General features: G+C 39.1%; 1 protein-coding gene across 1 annotated transcript in view; it reads left to right on the top strand.

Moving 5' to 3' along the window:
* The window catches only part of LOC124545076 (scavenger receptor class B member 1-like), a 354103-nt gene that overhangs the window by 312477 nt on the left and 23487 nt on the right, over nt 1–18139 (top strand). The window contains exons 5-7 of the mRNA XM_047123885.1: nt 71–271; nt 639–876; nt 14887–15039. Of these exons, the coding sequence (XP_046979841.1) occupies nt 71–271; nt 639–876; nt 14887–15039 (592 nt within the window). The remainder of the gene's footprint in view (nt 1–70; nt 272–638; nt 877–14886; nt 15040–18139) is intronic.

Here is an 18139-nt window from a genome sequence, read left to right as displayed (position 1 = left end):
AGCTAGTGTGTCATAAGGTAATACGTATTTGTTTATGTTGGACTAAATATTCTTGTGTTGTCTTTTCCAGGGCATTGCTTCGTACCTACAGGATACCTCATTTTTAATCAAATGGGGATACAACATACTTATGCGAAGGCTAGACTCTCAGCCATTCGTCAAAACAACTGTGTACAATTATTTCTGGAATTTTACCGATCCAGTGCTTCATTTTGCTCAGACTGTTGTCCCAAATCTGGTCCCAGTCACAAATATCGGAATCCTACACATGGTAAAAGAAATATTAAATTACAGTTCTCTATTACATACTGTTTGTTGTTTGTTGCTGCAGTTCAATTGCAGATTTGAAAGTTGCTTATTTTCCATGTGAACTTTTAAGAATGATAACACAGGTTAATGTTAAAAAATGTTCAGGGGAACTCCCATATCGCTTAGTTTTTTATTTGTGTTGAATCCCGATCTGATAACCCACCTCTTAAGTTAATATTAAAAATTTATTTTCAGCGATTTTAATTTTTAAAAAAGAGAGAAATAACGAAGGTGTTTGTTACAGCTCTCTACTACGTAGGATTTGTGTGAACATTGTTACATGGTTTTCCTTTTATTTACGATAACGACATCCTGTTTGTGGTTTGCAGATATACAGCGATTTCCGAGACAACGTTACAGTTTTCATAGGTCCAGAAAACGCTCGAAGGTTCTTTACAATGGATCAGTTTCATGGTAGCCCTCGGTTTGGATACTGGTCTGGCGAAAAGTGTGACGCAGTTGCTGGGGCGACCGAAGGGGTCGTTTACCCTCAATATCTGACAAAGAATGACACCCTTAAATACTTCCGCAAGACAATATGTAGGATCACTCCTATCTATTATGCAGGTAAGGCTCTCCTACCTGTTATGTAACTGAAACCGAAAAGAAACAAATTTCGTGCATGAGATATTAAGAGCTGCTCGTCGTAGTCATACCGCTTCGAAAATCACTTCCTTATGCAGTTAGTTCTTCTGTCTGACTGAAACAGACTCTAGAAAGTAGTCTCTTGTATATTCCTGTGTACCTTTTGTAAGAAAGGTAAACATAAAAATGTTAACGTATATAACAATGTTGTTGTAACTCGACAGGAACAGTAATGTTACAGAAACTTAGGGATAAGCACCATTAAATTTTGCTAGTTGTTTCTATCGATTTCTCATACTGTTACAACTATAACAATTTCTTTACATTACTAACTACATTTTATCCTAATCTGCTATCAAAAAGGGAAAAAATTAAATATGTGTAGACCGTAAACCCAAAAATATTTTATTTACGTATTCTTAAAAATAAAATTACAGTGTAGAAATGAAGAAGGCAAAATGTTAGTGTATTAAATTTAATCTAAATTAAACCTGATCATAAAAACATTTTAATTTACTCAGGAGGATTAAGAATAAATACATTATTGTGAAACCTACGCCTTAACAGGCACTAAAAGTGAGGGAGAAATTTGGGGTCTCTAGAGAGTAAAATGTGGAGATCTGTGGATAATATTTACTAAGTGTTGCCATATACACACACCTTATTAATATTTCTTGTCAAAATTCAACAAATGACACCTCCTTACCATAGTTCACCATCCGCTGAGTCCTCCAAGTTCTCTACATTAATATGCAGGTGTGTACATTGAGTCTCAACTGGAAGATGAAGAATTTCTCACAAAGTATAGTAGTCGGGAAATTATTTCTTGCAGGTTGTGTTCTTGAAGGGTCTACAGAGATGGTTCGAAAATTTTTTCTGAAAGTTTTGCAAAAAAGTACTGTCACTAACCACGCTATGGACTAATATCTGTCGCTTTTTAACTGTTTTTATATCTCATTACAATTTCCACCTCTAAGGTTACCAAGGAGCTGAAGGGTCATACAGGGGGAGGGGTGGCTGGGGGAGGAGCGAGAAGGTCACGTAAGTGACTCGTAACTCTCTCTCTCCCTCGCTCTCTCCCTCTCTCTCTCTCTCTCTCTCTCTCTCTCTCTCTCTCTCTCTCTCTCTGTGTCTCTCTCTCTCTCTGTCTCTCTCTTTCTCTCTCTCTCCCTCTCTATCTCTCTGTAACACACACACATACAAACACGCAACATAGATTGTATACGGGCTTTCATTAGACGACACACCGTGTTCCATAATTGTTTCCTCTCTGAGAGCCTCAAGGGATGTGGAATGAGACAGACAGTTCATCAGTTAGCACCTGCGGCTAGTTGGGCTATTTCTACAGGAAATACCGATAACCAGTTACAGCTAGTGCTTATTTACCCACATTGCTCATAATGAGATTACCCAGAACAACATCAGCTGTCTGTGTCTTGGAAAATTAAAATCCTTTTCAATTTAAAAATTAGTGTTAAACAGAGTTTACACATTCGAGTCCAGATATACTGACAAACTATCCAGCACAGCCTATATGGATATAATTTTTGCTTCTAAAATTATGGTTGAACATTTCAGAGTTCATCTTAAGTTTGCTTTTGTTTATGTTTCCCATGAATCGAATTACACTATTTTTCGTAAACCAAGAAGAACTATCCAAATTTAACTTGAAATATTGACCACGTGGCACCGAGTTAATAAAACAGAAAGAAACAGTACCAGATGAAGTATTGCTCCATAAAACGTGTTAAAACATACATAATGAAAGCATCGGCTTCATATACACAACATCTACATCCACATCTACATACGTAATCCGCCAGCCGCAGTCTGGTACACTACCAGTAGTTCCAGTTCCTGTTCCACTCGCAAACAGAGCGTGGGATAAACGACTCTCTATTTGCCCCCATACGTGCCCTACGTTCCCTCATCTTAGCCGTCACTTCATGATGTGTAGATTGTCGGCAGTAGATTATTTCTGCAGTCAGCTTCAAATGCTGTCTCTCAAAATTTTCTCAGTAGTGTTTCGCGGATAGAACGTAGATTTCCCCCTAGCGATTCTCATTTGAGTTCGCGAAACATCTCCGTACAACTCGGGTGTTGATTGAACCTAACAAATCTAGCAGCCCGCCACTCAACTGTTCCGATTTCTTCCTTTAATCCGACCTTTGAGCAGTACTGAAGAATAAGTAGTTAGCTATAAGTGGTCTCTTTTATAGCTGAGCTACACTTTTGTAAAATGCTTCCAATAAACAGAAGTCGCTCATTTGCCTCCCCTACTACCGTACTTAATTGCTCGTCCCATTTCATATCGTTCAGTCGACCAGACTTTGTCAAGCAGCACACTATAATGCTGTATTTGAACATCAATATGTTTTTTTTTCCTATTCGTCTGCATTAACTCATATTTTTCGACGTTTATAGCAAACTGCCATTCATCACACCAAATAAAAATTTGTTTTATGACGTCTTGTATTCTTCTACAGTAACTCAACGACGAATGTTCCCATACTATACCACAGCGTCATCAGACTGTTGTCCGTCACATATGTGATACTTCAATGATACCCTTCATAAATTCCACAAAAAATAAGAAGTGAATGACAGGCTTCTAGCAAACTTACTCTCAGAGCAACAACTTGTAAAATTCAACAACACACCTACTTTGCGAACCACATTCGTGCTCAATAGGATTTGGGCTGCTGTTCAATGTATTCGTGTACTTCACAATTTCTCCGTGGGTGGACTTTCTGTATTAGGAAGTAACCACCTCCTGCACAGGTGGAATGACATATATGACTACAAACAATGCCATCTCAACATCGGCTTACTCATATCTCCACATCATTACTCTGCAGCTCATACTTGTGTGTTTTGCAGAGAGTTCATAGGACTACGTTTTTATAGAATTACTTTCATACTATTTGTCAAGAGTACCACTCTCGAACAGCACGGGGAGAAAGTGTACACCTATATGCTTCCGTACGTTTGATTCCTCTCATTTTGTAACGATGGTTTTCCTTCCTTTGTTATTGGAAGTCAGCAAAATATTTAGATATTCGGAGGAGAAAGTTAACGACTGAAGTCGTGGGAAAATATCTGGCAGCAACGAAAATCGCCCCGCTTACCATATCCGTGACACCATCTCCTAGTTTCATGATAATACAAAACGAATGGCCCTTCTTTGCATTGCGTCAATCTTCTGTGATAAAAATCCCAGATAGCGCAGTAGTACTCCGGGGATGAGGGAAAAGCATAGTGCAGCAGCCTCTTTAATAGACCTGTTGCATCTGTTTTTCCCCACAGCCTCAATAAATTTGAATAAGGAGATTATTCCTCGTGACTGTGTTTTAAAATATTTGATTCGTAATAATAGGTTCCTACACTATCAATTTTAAGTGCATTTTAATAACAGATGTGAACATCTCGTGGTCAATTATTTAAAATATCACGTGACACGCTGTGCAGAAATGTTCATATCTTGTAAATTTTTAATGAACTGGCAAAAGTGTTTCCATATCTATTAGTACAGATGCTCTTGAAAATAGAGAGTGTTCAAAACTTGAGTACAAATTAGATATTTTAAAACACAGACTAGTGGAATAACGTGTTCTTCATTAAACGCATTATCTGGTTCGCGTTCTAAACAACATTTTCTAGGTGATGGTACCAATTAAAAAGTGCAGTCCCTAGGTATTTAGTCGCGTAATCAAAATTTAACAGAATTTCTTTAGTCCTCCTCTCACTTCCTCTTGTTTCGATCAATTCCACTCTTCACACCAAAGCATTGTGTAGTCCCGTCGGGTACGTTCCCCACAAAAAAAAAAATGGATTGTTGAAAAGTGATAACTTTAGTGCAGGAAATAAGTAGTTAGTTGCATTTTGAAGATGATAAATAACATAACAGCGACATATCTCAGAATCTATGGGCCAAAGTCACTAATTTATTGGAAAGCACAAGTTGAAAATTCCAATTCACGGAATGTAAACGATTTCTTGGATGTTCTTGTCTAAGCGCACGTCCACAGCCTCAAAAAATTTCGTTAAAGAAAATATTGTCCGTTATAGGTTGTATCTTAATGTCGTTTATTTGTTGTGCGATTGGCCAATTTCGATTGCTATGTCATTATCAAGCACCTACAAAAGAACGTATCTACATAGACGAATGTTACATTGTTTATAACAGTCTGGAGAACTCACAGACATAATAACAATCTAGTCTCAAATTCAGTATGAGTTATCTTCCTTACTCACATATAGGTTAACAATGTTCACTGTGTCACACGAGATAGGGCATACAAATTAAATTATCAATCCACATGAGAAACTGCACTTGGAAGAGTCCATATATAGTATTACTCAAGGTAGAAAACACTGACCTTTCACTAGAAGACCACATTATGTCAGGTGTGAGCCACGAACTACTCAGCATACAGACTGCAGCTACAACAGCTGAATAACTTCAGGCAAAGGTACATTCAAAGATGATCCAGACGTCTAGCAATAATGAATGCTTACGCATGTTAAACATTTTGTTCGCGTGTTCCTAAATTACTGTTAAATCTTGCGTTATAAATAGGCTCTCTGTAAACAATGACAAAATGGTAGACATCCAGTTATACAGCGTGAACAGTATTTACACATAGTAAAATAATTGTGAATTTGTGCATGTCTATGAGGGGGAAGCAAAAAGTTTGCGTTCGAAGGCTACGCTAATCCCTTGCCTACATGTAGATGCATGCATACCCGCATCTGAGTCGCGCGGAGTTGCATATGCGCAGCAGCAACATCCTCAAACGGAAACTTTCTGATCACCCTTTATGCTAAGCAACTAAAATTCTGAACCATTACAAAAGCAACACAGCACATCTGTATTATAAAGTCCACATCTTTTCATTTCTCTAGCCAAGGTTGAGACAGGAATGAGGAGCGACTGGATACTATCAACTGTTTGGCACAGAGACAGACCGACATATTTAGTCTTAATATTCTGAATTTCAGATTCATCTATTACAAACACCTACATATCTCAGTTACTTATCTACGAAGTACTATAATAAAAGCAACCTAAAACTGAAACCACAGTGATACAGTCCCAAAGAAAAATATCAGAAACAGCTGGGGAAGAGAACATAATGTAATGTACAGTTAATGTTTAAGTTACATTCATCATAAATGGAGAATATTTTTATGATAACATTGCTCGTCACTGTGCTTGAAATTATTTTCCTTAGCTGCATCTACGACTTTTACTGTAGGCTTTTGGAGTATATTATTGTATAAGTGGTGGTACAATGAAAACGACAGAAATGGGGAAAGTAATAAACTGCTTATTATTTCAACAGTAATCGTCGCAAGTGTTAATCCATATTCCACTGTGAGACAAGACAGTCAATCCTTATCTGGAAAAAAAATTTGCGGTTGTCTACGGAATCATTATTGTACTATGTAACCAACTATTCATCCGAAGCAAATCTACGGCTACGAACCTCTTCCTTCAAGACTCCAAAAATATATAAATTTTAGGGGGAGAGTTCGGGATTGCATCGAGGATGTATAACGGCTTCGCAGCGAAACTGCTGCAACGTAGTCGAAACAACCGTGGCAACATATGGGCCCAACCATGGCGCTGACCGCTTGTTTCAAAGTACGATATGTATATTAACGGTTACAGCGATTACTTTTGAAGTAATAAACAATTTACATACTTTCTTCATCTCTCCCATTTTCATGTAACTTCCTCTCATATTCCTAAATAAGTATCTGTTTTCGTTACTAAATTACATTGTATATCTGTTACTTCGTCCGTGGTTTTATATTTAAACATAATTTGCTTGTGAATAATCCTACAATAAGCTAAAAGCCGTTGGAATATGCAATTTTCATATATATGACATTGACCTAGATCAATGACTTACCAACATTATCATTCTCATTAATGATATTATCTGCGCTACTGTGTGGGTAGGCACGTTCCACTTTTCACCACAATCCAATTATAGAGCAGTACTAAAAAATTGCCAGATGGAGGAAATTGTTCTATTGTGTTAGTGGAAAATTTAAACAAACCTCCCCCTATCTCCAACTAAGTACAGTGATGTGCTCCCTATCTCCAGTGCAGCGTAGAAACGGTATCAAATTAGATTATTTGTGAGATAAACTTCCCAGTCTCCAGCTAGTTAAGACATAGTACTTTTTAAAAATGCCAAATAAGAAGTAAAAATTACGTAACCCTCAAATTAAAGCAAATACAGTCAATATTTATGAAAGACATTTACATCTGACTTACAAGTAATGTCAAATTACATTATTACTAATGCATATATACCTCTGACGTAGTATTAAAAGAATGCAGGGTCAAAGATATGCATGCATATTAAACGTAAAATGGCGCACACATATTGCACAATGTTCCACGACCCTTCTTCTTTTTTAGTCCGAGTCTAGTATTAAAATTCAAGAGCCAGTTACAAGTATCCCCATTTGGGCTACGCCCAAAAGTACCCGAATGACGTGAACTATAAAACGCCACTCTCTCTTCCAGTCAGACGAGGGCTACAATGTAACCCCAGTTAGGCTGCACTAATATTGATGGAAAATATGTTTTTTATTGAGACACACGTCAAATTATCTGAATTGTTTAACATACCGAAAATGTTCTCAACTAATTTTGAGTTACTGACTTCCAGAAAATCGTTTATGAACTGGCTAACCAGTCACATACGTAAATTTCATTTGCAGTCATACATCATTCGCTATGGACTGTCGTACCTAGTATGTAAAATATGTCCTACTAATGATTAAAAATCAACATTTACTTGTAGAACATAAATAAATAAATAGGAATAAGTAGTTGTCAAACATGAGGTTTCCCTTAAAGGTAGTTCCGTGAAGAGTGAAGAGGCCACTAAAAACAACTGTTTCTTTACATCCCAATTGCTTACCATCACCAAAAGATGGCTGCACTGTTAAAAGCGTCACAAGTTCAAGTTGTTTTCACTGTCACCAACAGGTGTAATAGCTGCCAATAACGAATATGAGCTTAATTTCAATAAAACGTTGTAAGGTACACATTAGTTATCTTGCCTGAGCTGTGATGCTTGTCAAGAATGTCACAATATTCCTAAATGCGCCAGAAAATGTGTTGTTTACATTGTAGGACTATCTAGATACATAAAGTGTATTCAATTGTGGCAAAAAGTTCGATATTTAAGTGGAGTCCAGAATGAAGCTTTCACTCTGCGGTGGGGCGTGTGTTGTAGATCATCACAGTGCTTGCAACAGGTTATTTTTCCACATACGATTGTATCCATCACCATTATAAACTTTAAAGTATGTATCAGGGTAGGAGAGAAAGAAGATATCATTAGAAAAATATATTTCACTTCATACTTGTTGCACCACAAGGGGAAAAAAAATCAATTGATCACCAATATCCCAAACAAACTGTCCCTGCTTTGCAATTATGGCTCACTAAACAAACCTGTGATCAACTACACCAACATCTAATAAGCGTATCACCACACACACAGAGCACAATTTTTTTTAGTCAGGAAAGGAATAAAGTGTTCGATTTTAGGAAGAAATAAGATGTTTTATTACGATATATCACTTAAACTGCAGAACGACATAGATTGTTTGTACACATACTCACAAAAGATGACCAAAAACACAGTGAAAGATATGATATCTCCAAAGACAATGTTCGTATTATCACGAGATATGGGGGAGAGTGTCACAGAAATGATACAGGATTTGGACAGGACATCATTAAAAGAAAGGCGTTTTTCGTTGCGACGGAATCTTCTCACGAAATTCCAATCACCAACTTTCTCCTCCGAATGGGAAAATATTTTGTTGACACCAACCTACATAAGGAGAAACGATTTCTACGATAAAATAAGGGAAATCAGAGCTCGTACGGAGACATATAGATGTTCGTTCTTTCTGCGCGCTGTATATGATTGGAATAATAGAGAACTCTGAAGGTGGTTTGATGAACCCTCTGCCAGGCACTTAAATGTGATTTGCAGAGTATCCATGTAGATGTAGATGTAAATGATTGTCTGAGACGATATATGAGAAAAATTATAATTGTTTGTCATTTATGGTAATATATGTGAGATTTTTCACACTTTGCAAGCACAGTGAAGCTTCAAATTAAATACTACCACATCTAAATTTTCTGCATTACTTATTAAAATACTCGCAGAATGCATATTGGCACTACTGATAAGGGTCATTTAGGGGAAGCATAAGTCTCTTGTACGTAAATCTGCCAGTATATAATAAAAGACTAATATTCTTTTAACAATACTGACGTATTTTTCACAGTTAACACGGTACAACGACGTATTCAGGGTGAATCACCTAAGACTTTCATCGCAAATATTTCAGAAATGGCAAGTGCTATTGATGTGCGGTTTTCACGGACTGGATTGGTAGTCAGTGTTTCATACTGTTAGCCAATCAGCAGTTTATAATAATACGTAGTGAGTGTATTTTTTGTGCAAACATACACTTTTTGAAATGGGGCAATGCCTATTGAAATTGGCTAACAGTAGGGGAAATTGGAATGTTAGTGGTACGTGTTTCAGGAGTCTAGTGTGAGTCGTTTACAAAATATCATACTGTGCAGAGTTTCCGCAACACACTCGTTTGTGCTATTCAACCTGCGTGACTGCTAGATACAATGTAGTTATGTTTGCTTATAGTGTGCCTGTCTGTTACTTGAGTGAACTGCGACTTGCTAGTTAGTTAGTGGAGGACATTCCAAGCAGTAGCTCGTGAGTGGTCGATGGGATTTACCTGTGTAGGAAAAGCCGACATGGTCATGGCATATGGAGAGTGTAGGTACATGCGGCAAGATATCCCAATAGACGTAAACCATCCCGGCATCTTCATCTTATCCTCTGGTAAAACCTTATGAGATGTTTTCCATGCACCATTATGTACACCCCGATTAGGGTCTGAAATTTCAAGAGCGTAGGGTAGGGGGCGAGGAAGGCGGTGTTATCGGCGTACTGGAGGAGATGAAGAGAAGGAGGGGCCTTTGGCACATCGCAGTGAAGAGGACATACAGGAGACGTGAGAGGACAGAACGTTGAGGCACACCTGCATTGGAATGGAAGGTATGGGTGTTGGTGTTGTTGATGGTGATATAAGATGTGCATTTCGAAAGGAAGGATGCGATGAGGTGAACGTAATTTGTGGGAACTGCAGAAGTCTAGAGTTTAAGGGGCTCCGGAAAGGTTCAAAATCATGAAAAGTTCAATTTTTACTTTTTTGCGTTTTCTGAATCTGCAGACTATTACCTTTTAATAGATATATAATTTATTCAATTCCGAAGACTACAACTATTTTTAAATTTTTTTTGAAATGTGTTCTACATGGGCGTGACCCACTGTGGCGCTGTTAAACTGCTGTCAAATGGTGTTATTATTAACGTCCGTGATCATCAGGTACATTTTAGTGATGTGAGATAAAGTATGTGTGGTGGCTAACCTGTGATGGTTCAATATATATCGCTGGTGTGATGTCGATTGTTTCATGTTTATTTACTCTGTCGTTATCTCGAAAATATTTGTAATTAATTCTGTTTCTTGAGTATCTGTTTTGTTGAAGTATAATAATGAGTAAAAGTAAAGTTATTAGAAATCCTCTGAAGGCTTTTATGAAAAGGAGAAATGTTGGAAAGCCAAAGGTATGTGTTATTACTGTAAACAATAAAGACGATAACGAAGTGAGTGAACCTAACCTCTCAAATACACCTGCCCATAGCAGCCAAAGTGGGAAAGAAAATACTTCACAGAAGAAGCTTGGTTCAATGAGTGAAAACTATGAATGTATTATGGGCGAATCGGATGTGAATGAAATATTTGATATGTCGGTTCTCAAAGGAATTTTTTCAAACTGTGTAAGATGTATTCATTGTAGTGAAGTTGGTCTGGAACTCTCCATAATAAAGCACGTAGGACTTGCTAGTGAAATACAACTGAAATGTGATAAGTGTTCATACATGACCACCTTTTGGAACAGTGTTGCAGTAACTGCAACTGAAGAAAATGGTAGCAAAATCTACGAACACAACAACGAGCGATGCTTGCTTTAGACAAGGAACGCCTTCGGGCTGCAGACAGGGCTGTAAAGAGTCTAGAAATACAAGCAAGAGTAAACAGGAGGAGGAACAAGAGGAAGCTGGAGGAGGAGTTTGCAGAGGATGAAGATAATCCATCCTATGGACCTGGAATGCACTAAAAAGTTAATCCAATCTTTGTCGCTCGATTCCCAAAACTTTTATTTTCTCATACTAATTACATGTTTTCTAAGGATCTTCCAAACATATTTGTTTCAAACTTTCAGTAAATGTTACACAGTACCTTCTGCATAATTTAACACAGCCTTTTTCCAAAAAACTGTATATTTTTGAATATATAAATAAAAATTGCAAAAAAATGTTGTGAATTTTCATTACAATTGAAAAAGAAAATCACCTTTAATAACTGAACTAAAATTTTGTAAAATCCCTGTGTTAAGTTGTAGCCCATATTCCAATAAATAATCTGTAAAAAGTTCAACTTCCTACCTCAAATACTTTGTGAGGAAAGATGTGATTTATAAGCGTTGTTTTAACATTGCAAGTATAGGGCGTTCCGGAGCGCCTTAATGAGGAGGCCGAAACAATGGTTGCAGAACATGGCCTGTTAAATAAGCATCATATTTTCACATATCATCTAATCTGTGATTAGGGAAGAAGTTGAAATTAGACTTTATGAAAACAACAATGCAGACACCAGCTGTGCACTTAGCACCGCATGGTGCGCTAAGCGATACACAGAATCATGCACTTGATAAAGAAAAACCACAGAGGAAGACTACTCACAGCTTACCGCCTGATGCGAGGGGTTAGGCGGCGCTGCAAGTAACGATGAATTGAGAGTGCGAACGAAATCTATGGATATAGAGGGCGCACCACATCCGTTTCGCCATCATGTAATACAGGCAATCAGATGTTTTCCCATTGGTATAATAGTGGAGCCTCGCCAATTCAGGACAGTCCGTTTTAGCCCCTGACAATAACGATAGAGGCAATCATTGAAAGCTTGGAATTGTACCCGGATTTGATACGCCAAGTAAATAGGGAACCTTTTATGCATGGCATTAAATGCGCGTAGGAGGAGTGAAAGAAAATGTTACCGTATGGTTACGTCTAGCCCCTCTTCCGCTGAAATTCATCTTCTGTAGTTGATATATTTTTCAGTGCCACTACGAATCATCTCGCAATAGAACGTTTATCTCTTCATTCTAATATATTCCTAAATGTTGGCTGGTTGTTCTAGCAGATGAGACAAATGGAACTTTTCATGTTCTTCTAGAGAGAGATATGGTTTATTCACATACATTTGGCGTCGTTTTAATAGCAACAGTTGCAATACAGGACTCATCTCTAAACACGTAAGCATCGTTGGTCCACCCCGACAGGAGGAGACTGAACACAACGTGACCAAGATGACGCCTGATGTTATCAGGTGACCTCGGGTGATGGCGGCAGTGCCTGAAGCTTAACAGGGTTAAACAGGTTTTCTCCTAAATCTTATAGCTTAAAAACAGGAGAGTGGCTGTAGCACTTGAGGAATAGCGGATATCTCTCCGGTTTCGACAAATGACATTTCATGAGTTACTACCAACTGTGATTTTTGTGACAGGAAATCACAAATGCAGTAATACAACTCAGGTAATACTCCAGAGGCACGCAGTTTGGTTACTAGCCGTTTGTGTGGAATGGTGTCATAACTCTTCTGAAAATCTAGCAGTATGGAGACTGCATGAGACTTCCTGTCGGAGTCATCACTACTTATAATTAATAAAGAGCCACTTGTGTTTCACATGAACGATAATTTCTTAATCCGAGACAGTCATGTGAGAATAGATCGTTTTCTCGCGATGTTTCAAAATATTGGAACACAGTACATGTTCCAAAATTATACTATAATATAATCTCAATGGGTCTATAATTCAGTGAATTACTTCTATTCCGTTTCTTGTGTACTAGTGAGACCTTAAAGACTGTCCATTCTTTAGGTATATGTTTGCTAAAAGCACAAATGCACGTATAATCGCAGCCAATGTCACGTATGAAGACGTCACGAGTGTCATCTCTTTGGAAGCTATAGTGAACATCATCCATTGGTCCCCCATTGAAGGGAGTCTGGCGTATTTTCTTAAAAGTCGCCTGCAAAAACTCACTCCCATGTGGAGGGGTGAGCGATATACACAAGCCGATCCCTCTTACGCACACCACCTTAATAATCCCTTCTGGATTCACTGTGTTGTGATACTACCTTCTCACTGTTTGCACGAAAGGGAACTCAGAAAGGTGGTACCATCGTGTTGCCTCGATAGCATATGCTGACCACTGAGGAGCATCTGTATGAAGCAGAGTTTATAAATTATCAGCACAATGCAAGTACAATTTGTCTCCAATCTGCATGTGACCTACCGTCGCATTTCATCCGCTAAATAATTTATGAACCTCACTAGATCAAATTGTTAATAGTAGAAACGTTCTTTCATTCCCACACCACCAATTTGTATCCCCTCCTTGAACATGTCACAGAACACAGTGCAATGCTCCTGACCGTATATGTGACCGTTATTTACGTTTCTGATATGAAAAGCACATACTGGATCTTACTGTACACTGCTAACATTTCTTGTAGTGTTTGTTGGAACTGTAACAGTATTAAGGCCAAACATTTACACATACAAAAGATCTATATTACTAACAAGCTTTGCTCTTAAAATATTCCAGTATAAATGAAGAATACGTGCGACCTGCCCTTACGTATGCATAAGGAAGCAGCGATCAGTGAGACTTTAATATTTCGAGCAGACGTTGTACGTAAACATGGGTGAATGTAAGGACGTGACAGAGTGGTAAAAAAGGGGCAATCGCGTTCGGCCGTTCCTGTGCCCATACGGTGTATAAAGTTGATGGATTTGTTGGTGTTTCGTGGCGAACTGTTCAATTTGTCTATAAGCAGTGTCGTAACACACATGGCCACGAAACACTACGCCAAAATTGTGATCGGAAATACATCCTGACGGAGAGGGGCCGGAGAAACGTTTCTCGGCTTCTGAATAGAAATCACTTCGAAACCCGACAGGAATCACTGCAGTCACTGAATAAAGGTCCACCCCAACCTATTAGCGAGAGAATACTGCAACGGTAACGGCATGTAATGATTGTTTGGAATCGGTCACACAGGCACATCAGGCTGCACATTTTGAATGAGCTAGAAGTCGTCGAAATCGGATGTGATCTGGTTTGAAGAATGGCGCATGTCGTCGAGTGCAGCGAAGGCCGAATAAAGCATTTCATCCTATATGTGTGCAAAGTCAGGTTCATACCAGAGGTGGATCTGAGAGGTTTAGAGAGTGTTTTTCTTATCATTAATAGGGCTCTATATCGGAAGTGAACATTAATGTGAATCAGCATGTTTATTTAAAAATTCTGGGTAGTGAGCATACTACTGATAACCCTACTACTCAAGACGATAACAGACCATTTCATCGGGCTGGAAGAATAAGTAACTGGTTTTTGAACACTCCCAACCCTATTACTTTTCGATTGGCCTGCAAAATCACCTGACTTAAACCCCATATAAAATGTGCGGAACATGCCGAGACAGTGAGTAAAGCGCCGACGTCGGCATCCCAGCAATTTTGTGGAAATGCGCCTCAAATCCTCAGCGAGTGGCCTCAATTTGATGCGACGTACGTATGCAGCCCTGTGGACTCATTTCTTAAGCAAATCCAGGCGGTTAACAAGTATAGGAGCGATATTATAGGGTATTAAACGACGCTTGTAATGGTTCCTGTAGGGATGACTAATATTTTGTCCAGTCAATTTAGTTAAATCCTATGACTCTTGTTTATCCGATGTTTTGGACTTGTATCTGAAGTTTCTATAAGCAGCGTGTTTTCCCACAGGTGACGTTACCAGAGATGGAGTGTCAGCTTTCCGTTTCGAGCTCCCGGGAGAGACGTACGACCGTCCTGCGAACCCAGAAGAAGAATGCTACAGAGCTCCGGGAACGCCACTGCTGCCATCAGGGCTGACTGACATTTCACCGTGCTATCATGGTAAATACCACGTTAGCTTCATTACAGAATAATAATCACTTTGTTGTTAAGTCTAAGTACTTATACTCCAGCGTCATTTTCATTTGCCCCAAAAACTGTAACATGCTTGAATGGGTCCATCCATATGTGTTATTTTATAGGGGATGAACCAACGCATTTCCTTGCATACCAACAGCACAAAAATATCTGTCAGAAAATTTTGTCCCATGCATATTTTCTGACGTCAGATGCAGCCCAGCGCACAAGTGTCTTCATAGAATAATTTGGTGTCACGCTGCACAGTTATTGCAGTAGCCAGAGTTTTGCCTTACCGTAATCGAATTCTATTCCAGGTCCTGTACATTTTTCAGTTTCTTCTTTTAAACTGAGTGATATGGTGTCTGGTTTAAGTGTTTCACTCTAGCTTGACTGTTTTGCTTTACTTCAACAATATCATTCGAAGTCAATTCCTGATATACCCTACGACACTGTTTCTGTCGATCAGTAAAGACTACATCGTGATTACCACTTTCACATCCATCTCATTTGTTGAGGACAGTAACTCAATATGAAGTAGAGTAACCCGCTTCACAGGTTAAAAAAAAATGGTTCAAGTGGCTCTGAGCACGATGGGACTTAACATCTGTGGTCATCAGTCCCCTAGAACTTAGAACTACTTAAACCTAACTAACCTAAGGACATCACACACATCCATGCCCGAGGCAGGATTCGAACCTGCGACCGTAGCAATCGCGCGGTTCCGGACTGAGCGCCTAGAACCGCGAGACCACCGCGGGCGGCGACTCTGTTTCAGTTTTTTGTATCATCATGATGTGATTAATTGTGACTTTCACCTTTAATTCTATTATTATTATCGTTATCATTATTATTGTTATTAGTGTGGCTACATTGATAGGTGCCTGGAAAAATCTTGTGCTTTGCCGCCAGTGAAACGGCGTAATTCGACTCTTAGGCTTCTTAGGAGTGACACTGGTAGTTTGGTTAAAGCAGAACAAAACTGTATTTCGGTTACTCGTGAATCACACGCAGAGCAGACTACTACTTGACATCATGGCTGACAGTATTGTGGTTCATGTCTGTTTTGTGAAACATTTATTACCGACCACTCCAAAAGTGTTTTGAAAATCTTCACATCGTTGACTTTGTCGTCGTTCGGGGTGGCCGAACGGTTCTAGGTGCTACAGTCTGGAACCGCGCGACCGCTACGATCGCAGGTTCGAATCCAGCGTCGGGCATGGATGTGTTTGATGTCCTTAGGTTAGTCAGGTTTAAGTAGTTCTAAGTTCTAGGAGACTGATGACCACAGCAGTTAAGTCCCATAGTGCTCAGAGCCATTTGAACCATTTGAATTTGTCATGGAATGCGCTGCAACTTTAAAGTTCAGTTCTATGACTCCGGATTTGGCAATGCTCCCAAAAACAATAGCTATAATGTGCGTAGGGACAAGGCCCACTACGACGCACGCTTTTACACAGACAGCGAATTGTTAGCGTGCACTTCGTGTTGCTCTTATAACTATGAGTGCGAAGGTATCACAGAACCATATTCCAGCGACTCGCTAAATGGAGGCGTGGGAAGGCGCTCTGAGCATCTGTTCTGAAGACAACGTATGTTTTGAGAAATACTTGGTGTCACTGACACTGTCTGTCTGTTTCTTTTCTTTTTTTTTTTTTTTTTTGAACTTGCTAAACTCCAAAACTACTCGACGGATTTTGATAGGGTTTTTACACGTAACTCGAGCATAGCTTGGGGCGCCGTATAGAGTTTATTTCATGAAAATCGGATCACAAGATAAAAAAAAAATATCCATACATATTGTAAAAGTGTATGTATTTACATACCTACATATGCTCCGCAGCTCCTCCGAAGCCACTGGACCAATTTCAACCAAACTTTGTACACATAACACTTACTGTGTGAAAATAATAGCAGTTGGGATCGAAACCACCTGCATACCAAAGCCGTGGGTGTCAAAAGGAAATGTAAGCCACAATGCTCGCGTAACCCTATTTTACTCATACAACACTTGAGAATGAGAGCATTTACTGGCTTGCAACAAATTTTACATGTGATTTCAGACCTGTAAGTATTTGTCTCTCGCTGACAGCCCCCACAAAATGATCAAATAAAAAACGATTTGCTGCTTACTACGTGTTCGCTGTTTAGGCAATAAAAAGCGTCGCATCAGGTATGACGTTTTAATTGATTACTTCTGTACTACTAACTGTACACCTGCAAAATCATACATTTTTTGAGTCGTCTTCTGACTGGTTTGACGCGGCCCGCCACGAATTCTTGTGCTGAGCCAACCACTTAATCGCAGAGTAGCACTTACAACCTACATCCCCAATTATGTGCTCCGTATATTCTCCCTCTACCGTTCTCATTCTCTATAGCTTCCTATAGTATTATGGAAGTTGTTCACTGATTTCTTAATAGACGTCTTATCGTCCTGTCCTTTCTTCTTTTCAATGGTTTCCAGATATCCTTTTCCTTGCCGATTCTGCACAGAAGCTCCTCATTCCGTGCCTTATCAGTCCACCGAATTTTCAACATTCGTATGTAGCGTCACATCTCAAATGTGTCCTTTCACGTGTGTTCCGATTTACCCACAGTCCATCTTTCACTACTAAACAATGCTGTGCTCCAAACGTACATCCTCAGAAATTTCTACCTCAAATTAAAGCCTGTATTTGATACTACTAGACTCCTCCTGGCCAGGAATGACCTTTTTGCCAGTGATAGCTTGCTTTTGATGTCCGACTTTCTCCTCTGTCATTGGTTGTTTTGCTGCCTAGGCAGGAGAATTCGTTAACTCGAGGTACTTCGTAGTCACCACTCAAGACGCTAAGTTTCGCGCTGTTCTTATTTCTGCTGTTTCTCATTCTTTCCGTCTTTATTAGATTCACTCCCAATCCATATTCTATACCCATTAGGCTGTTCATTCTACTTCGCGGATCCTGTTATTTCCACTGAGAATAGCAATGTCTTCTGTGAATTGTATCATTGCTATCCTTTCATCTCGAATTTTGACACCACTCTTTAACTTTTGATCTCCATCATTACAGCCGGCCGCGGTGGTCTCGCAGTTCTAGGCGCG

Source organism: Schistocerca americana, chromosome 8, assembly GCF_021461395.2.
Source record: "Schistocerca americana isolate TAMUIC-IGC-003095 chromosome 8, iqSchAmer2.1, whole genome shotgun sequence".
Classification (NCBI taxonomy): Eukaryota; Metazoa; Arthropoda; class Insecta; order Orthoptera; family Acrididae; genus Schistocerca; species Schistocerca americana.
Note: the sequence above shows the minus strand (reverse complement) of the source record. Positions and strands in the feature narration are given on the sequence as shown.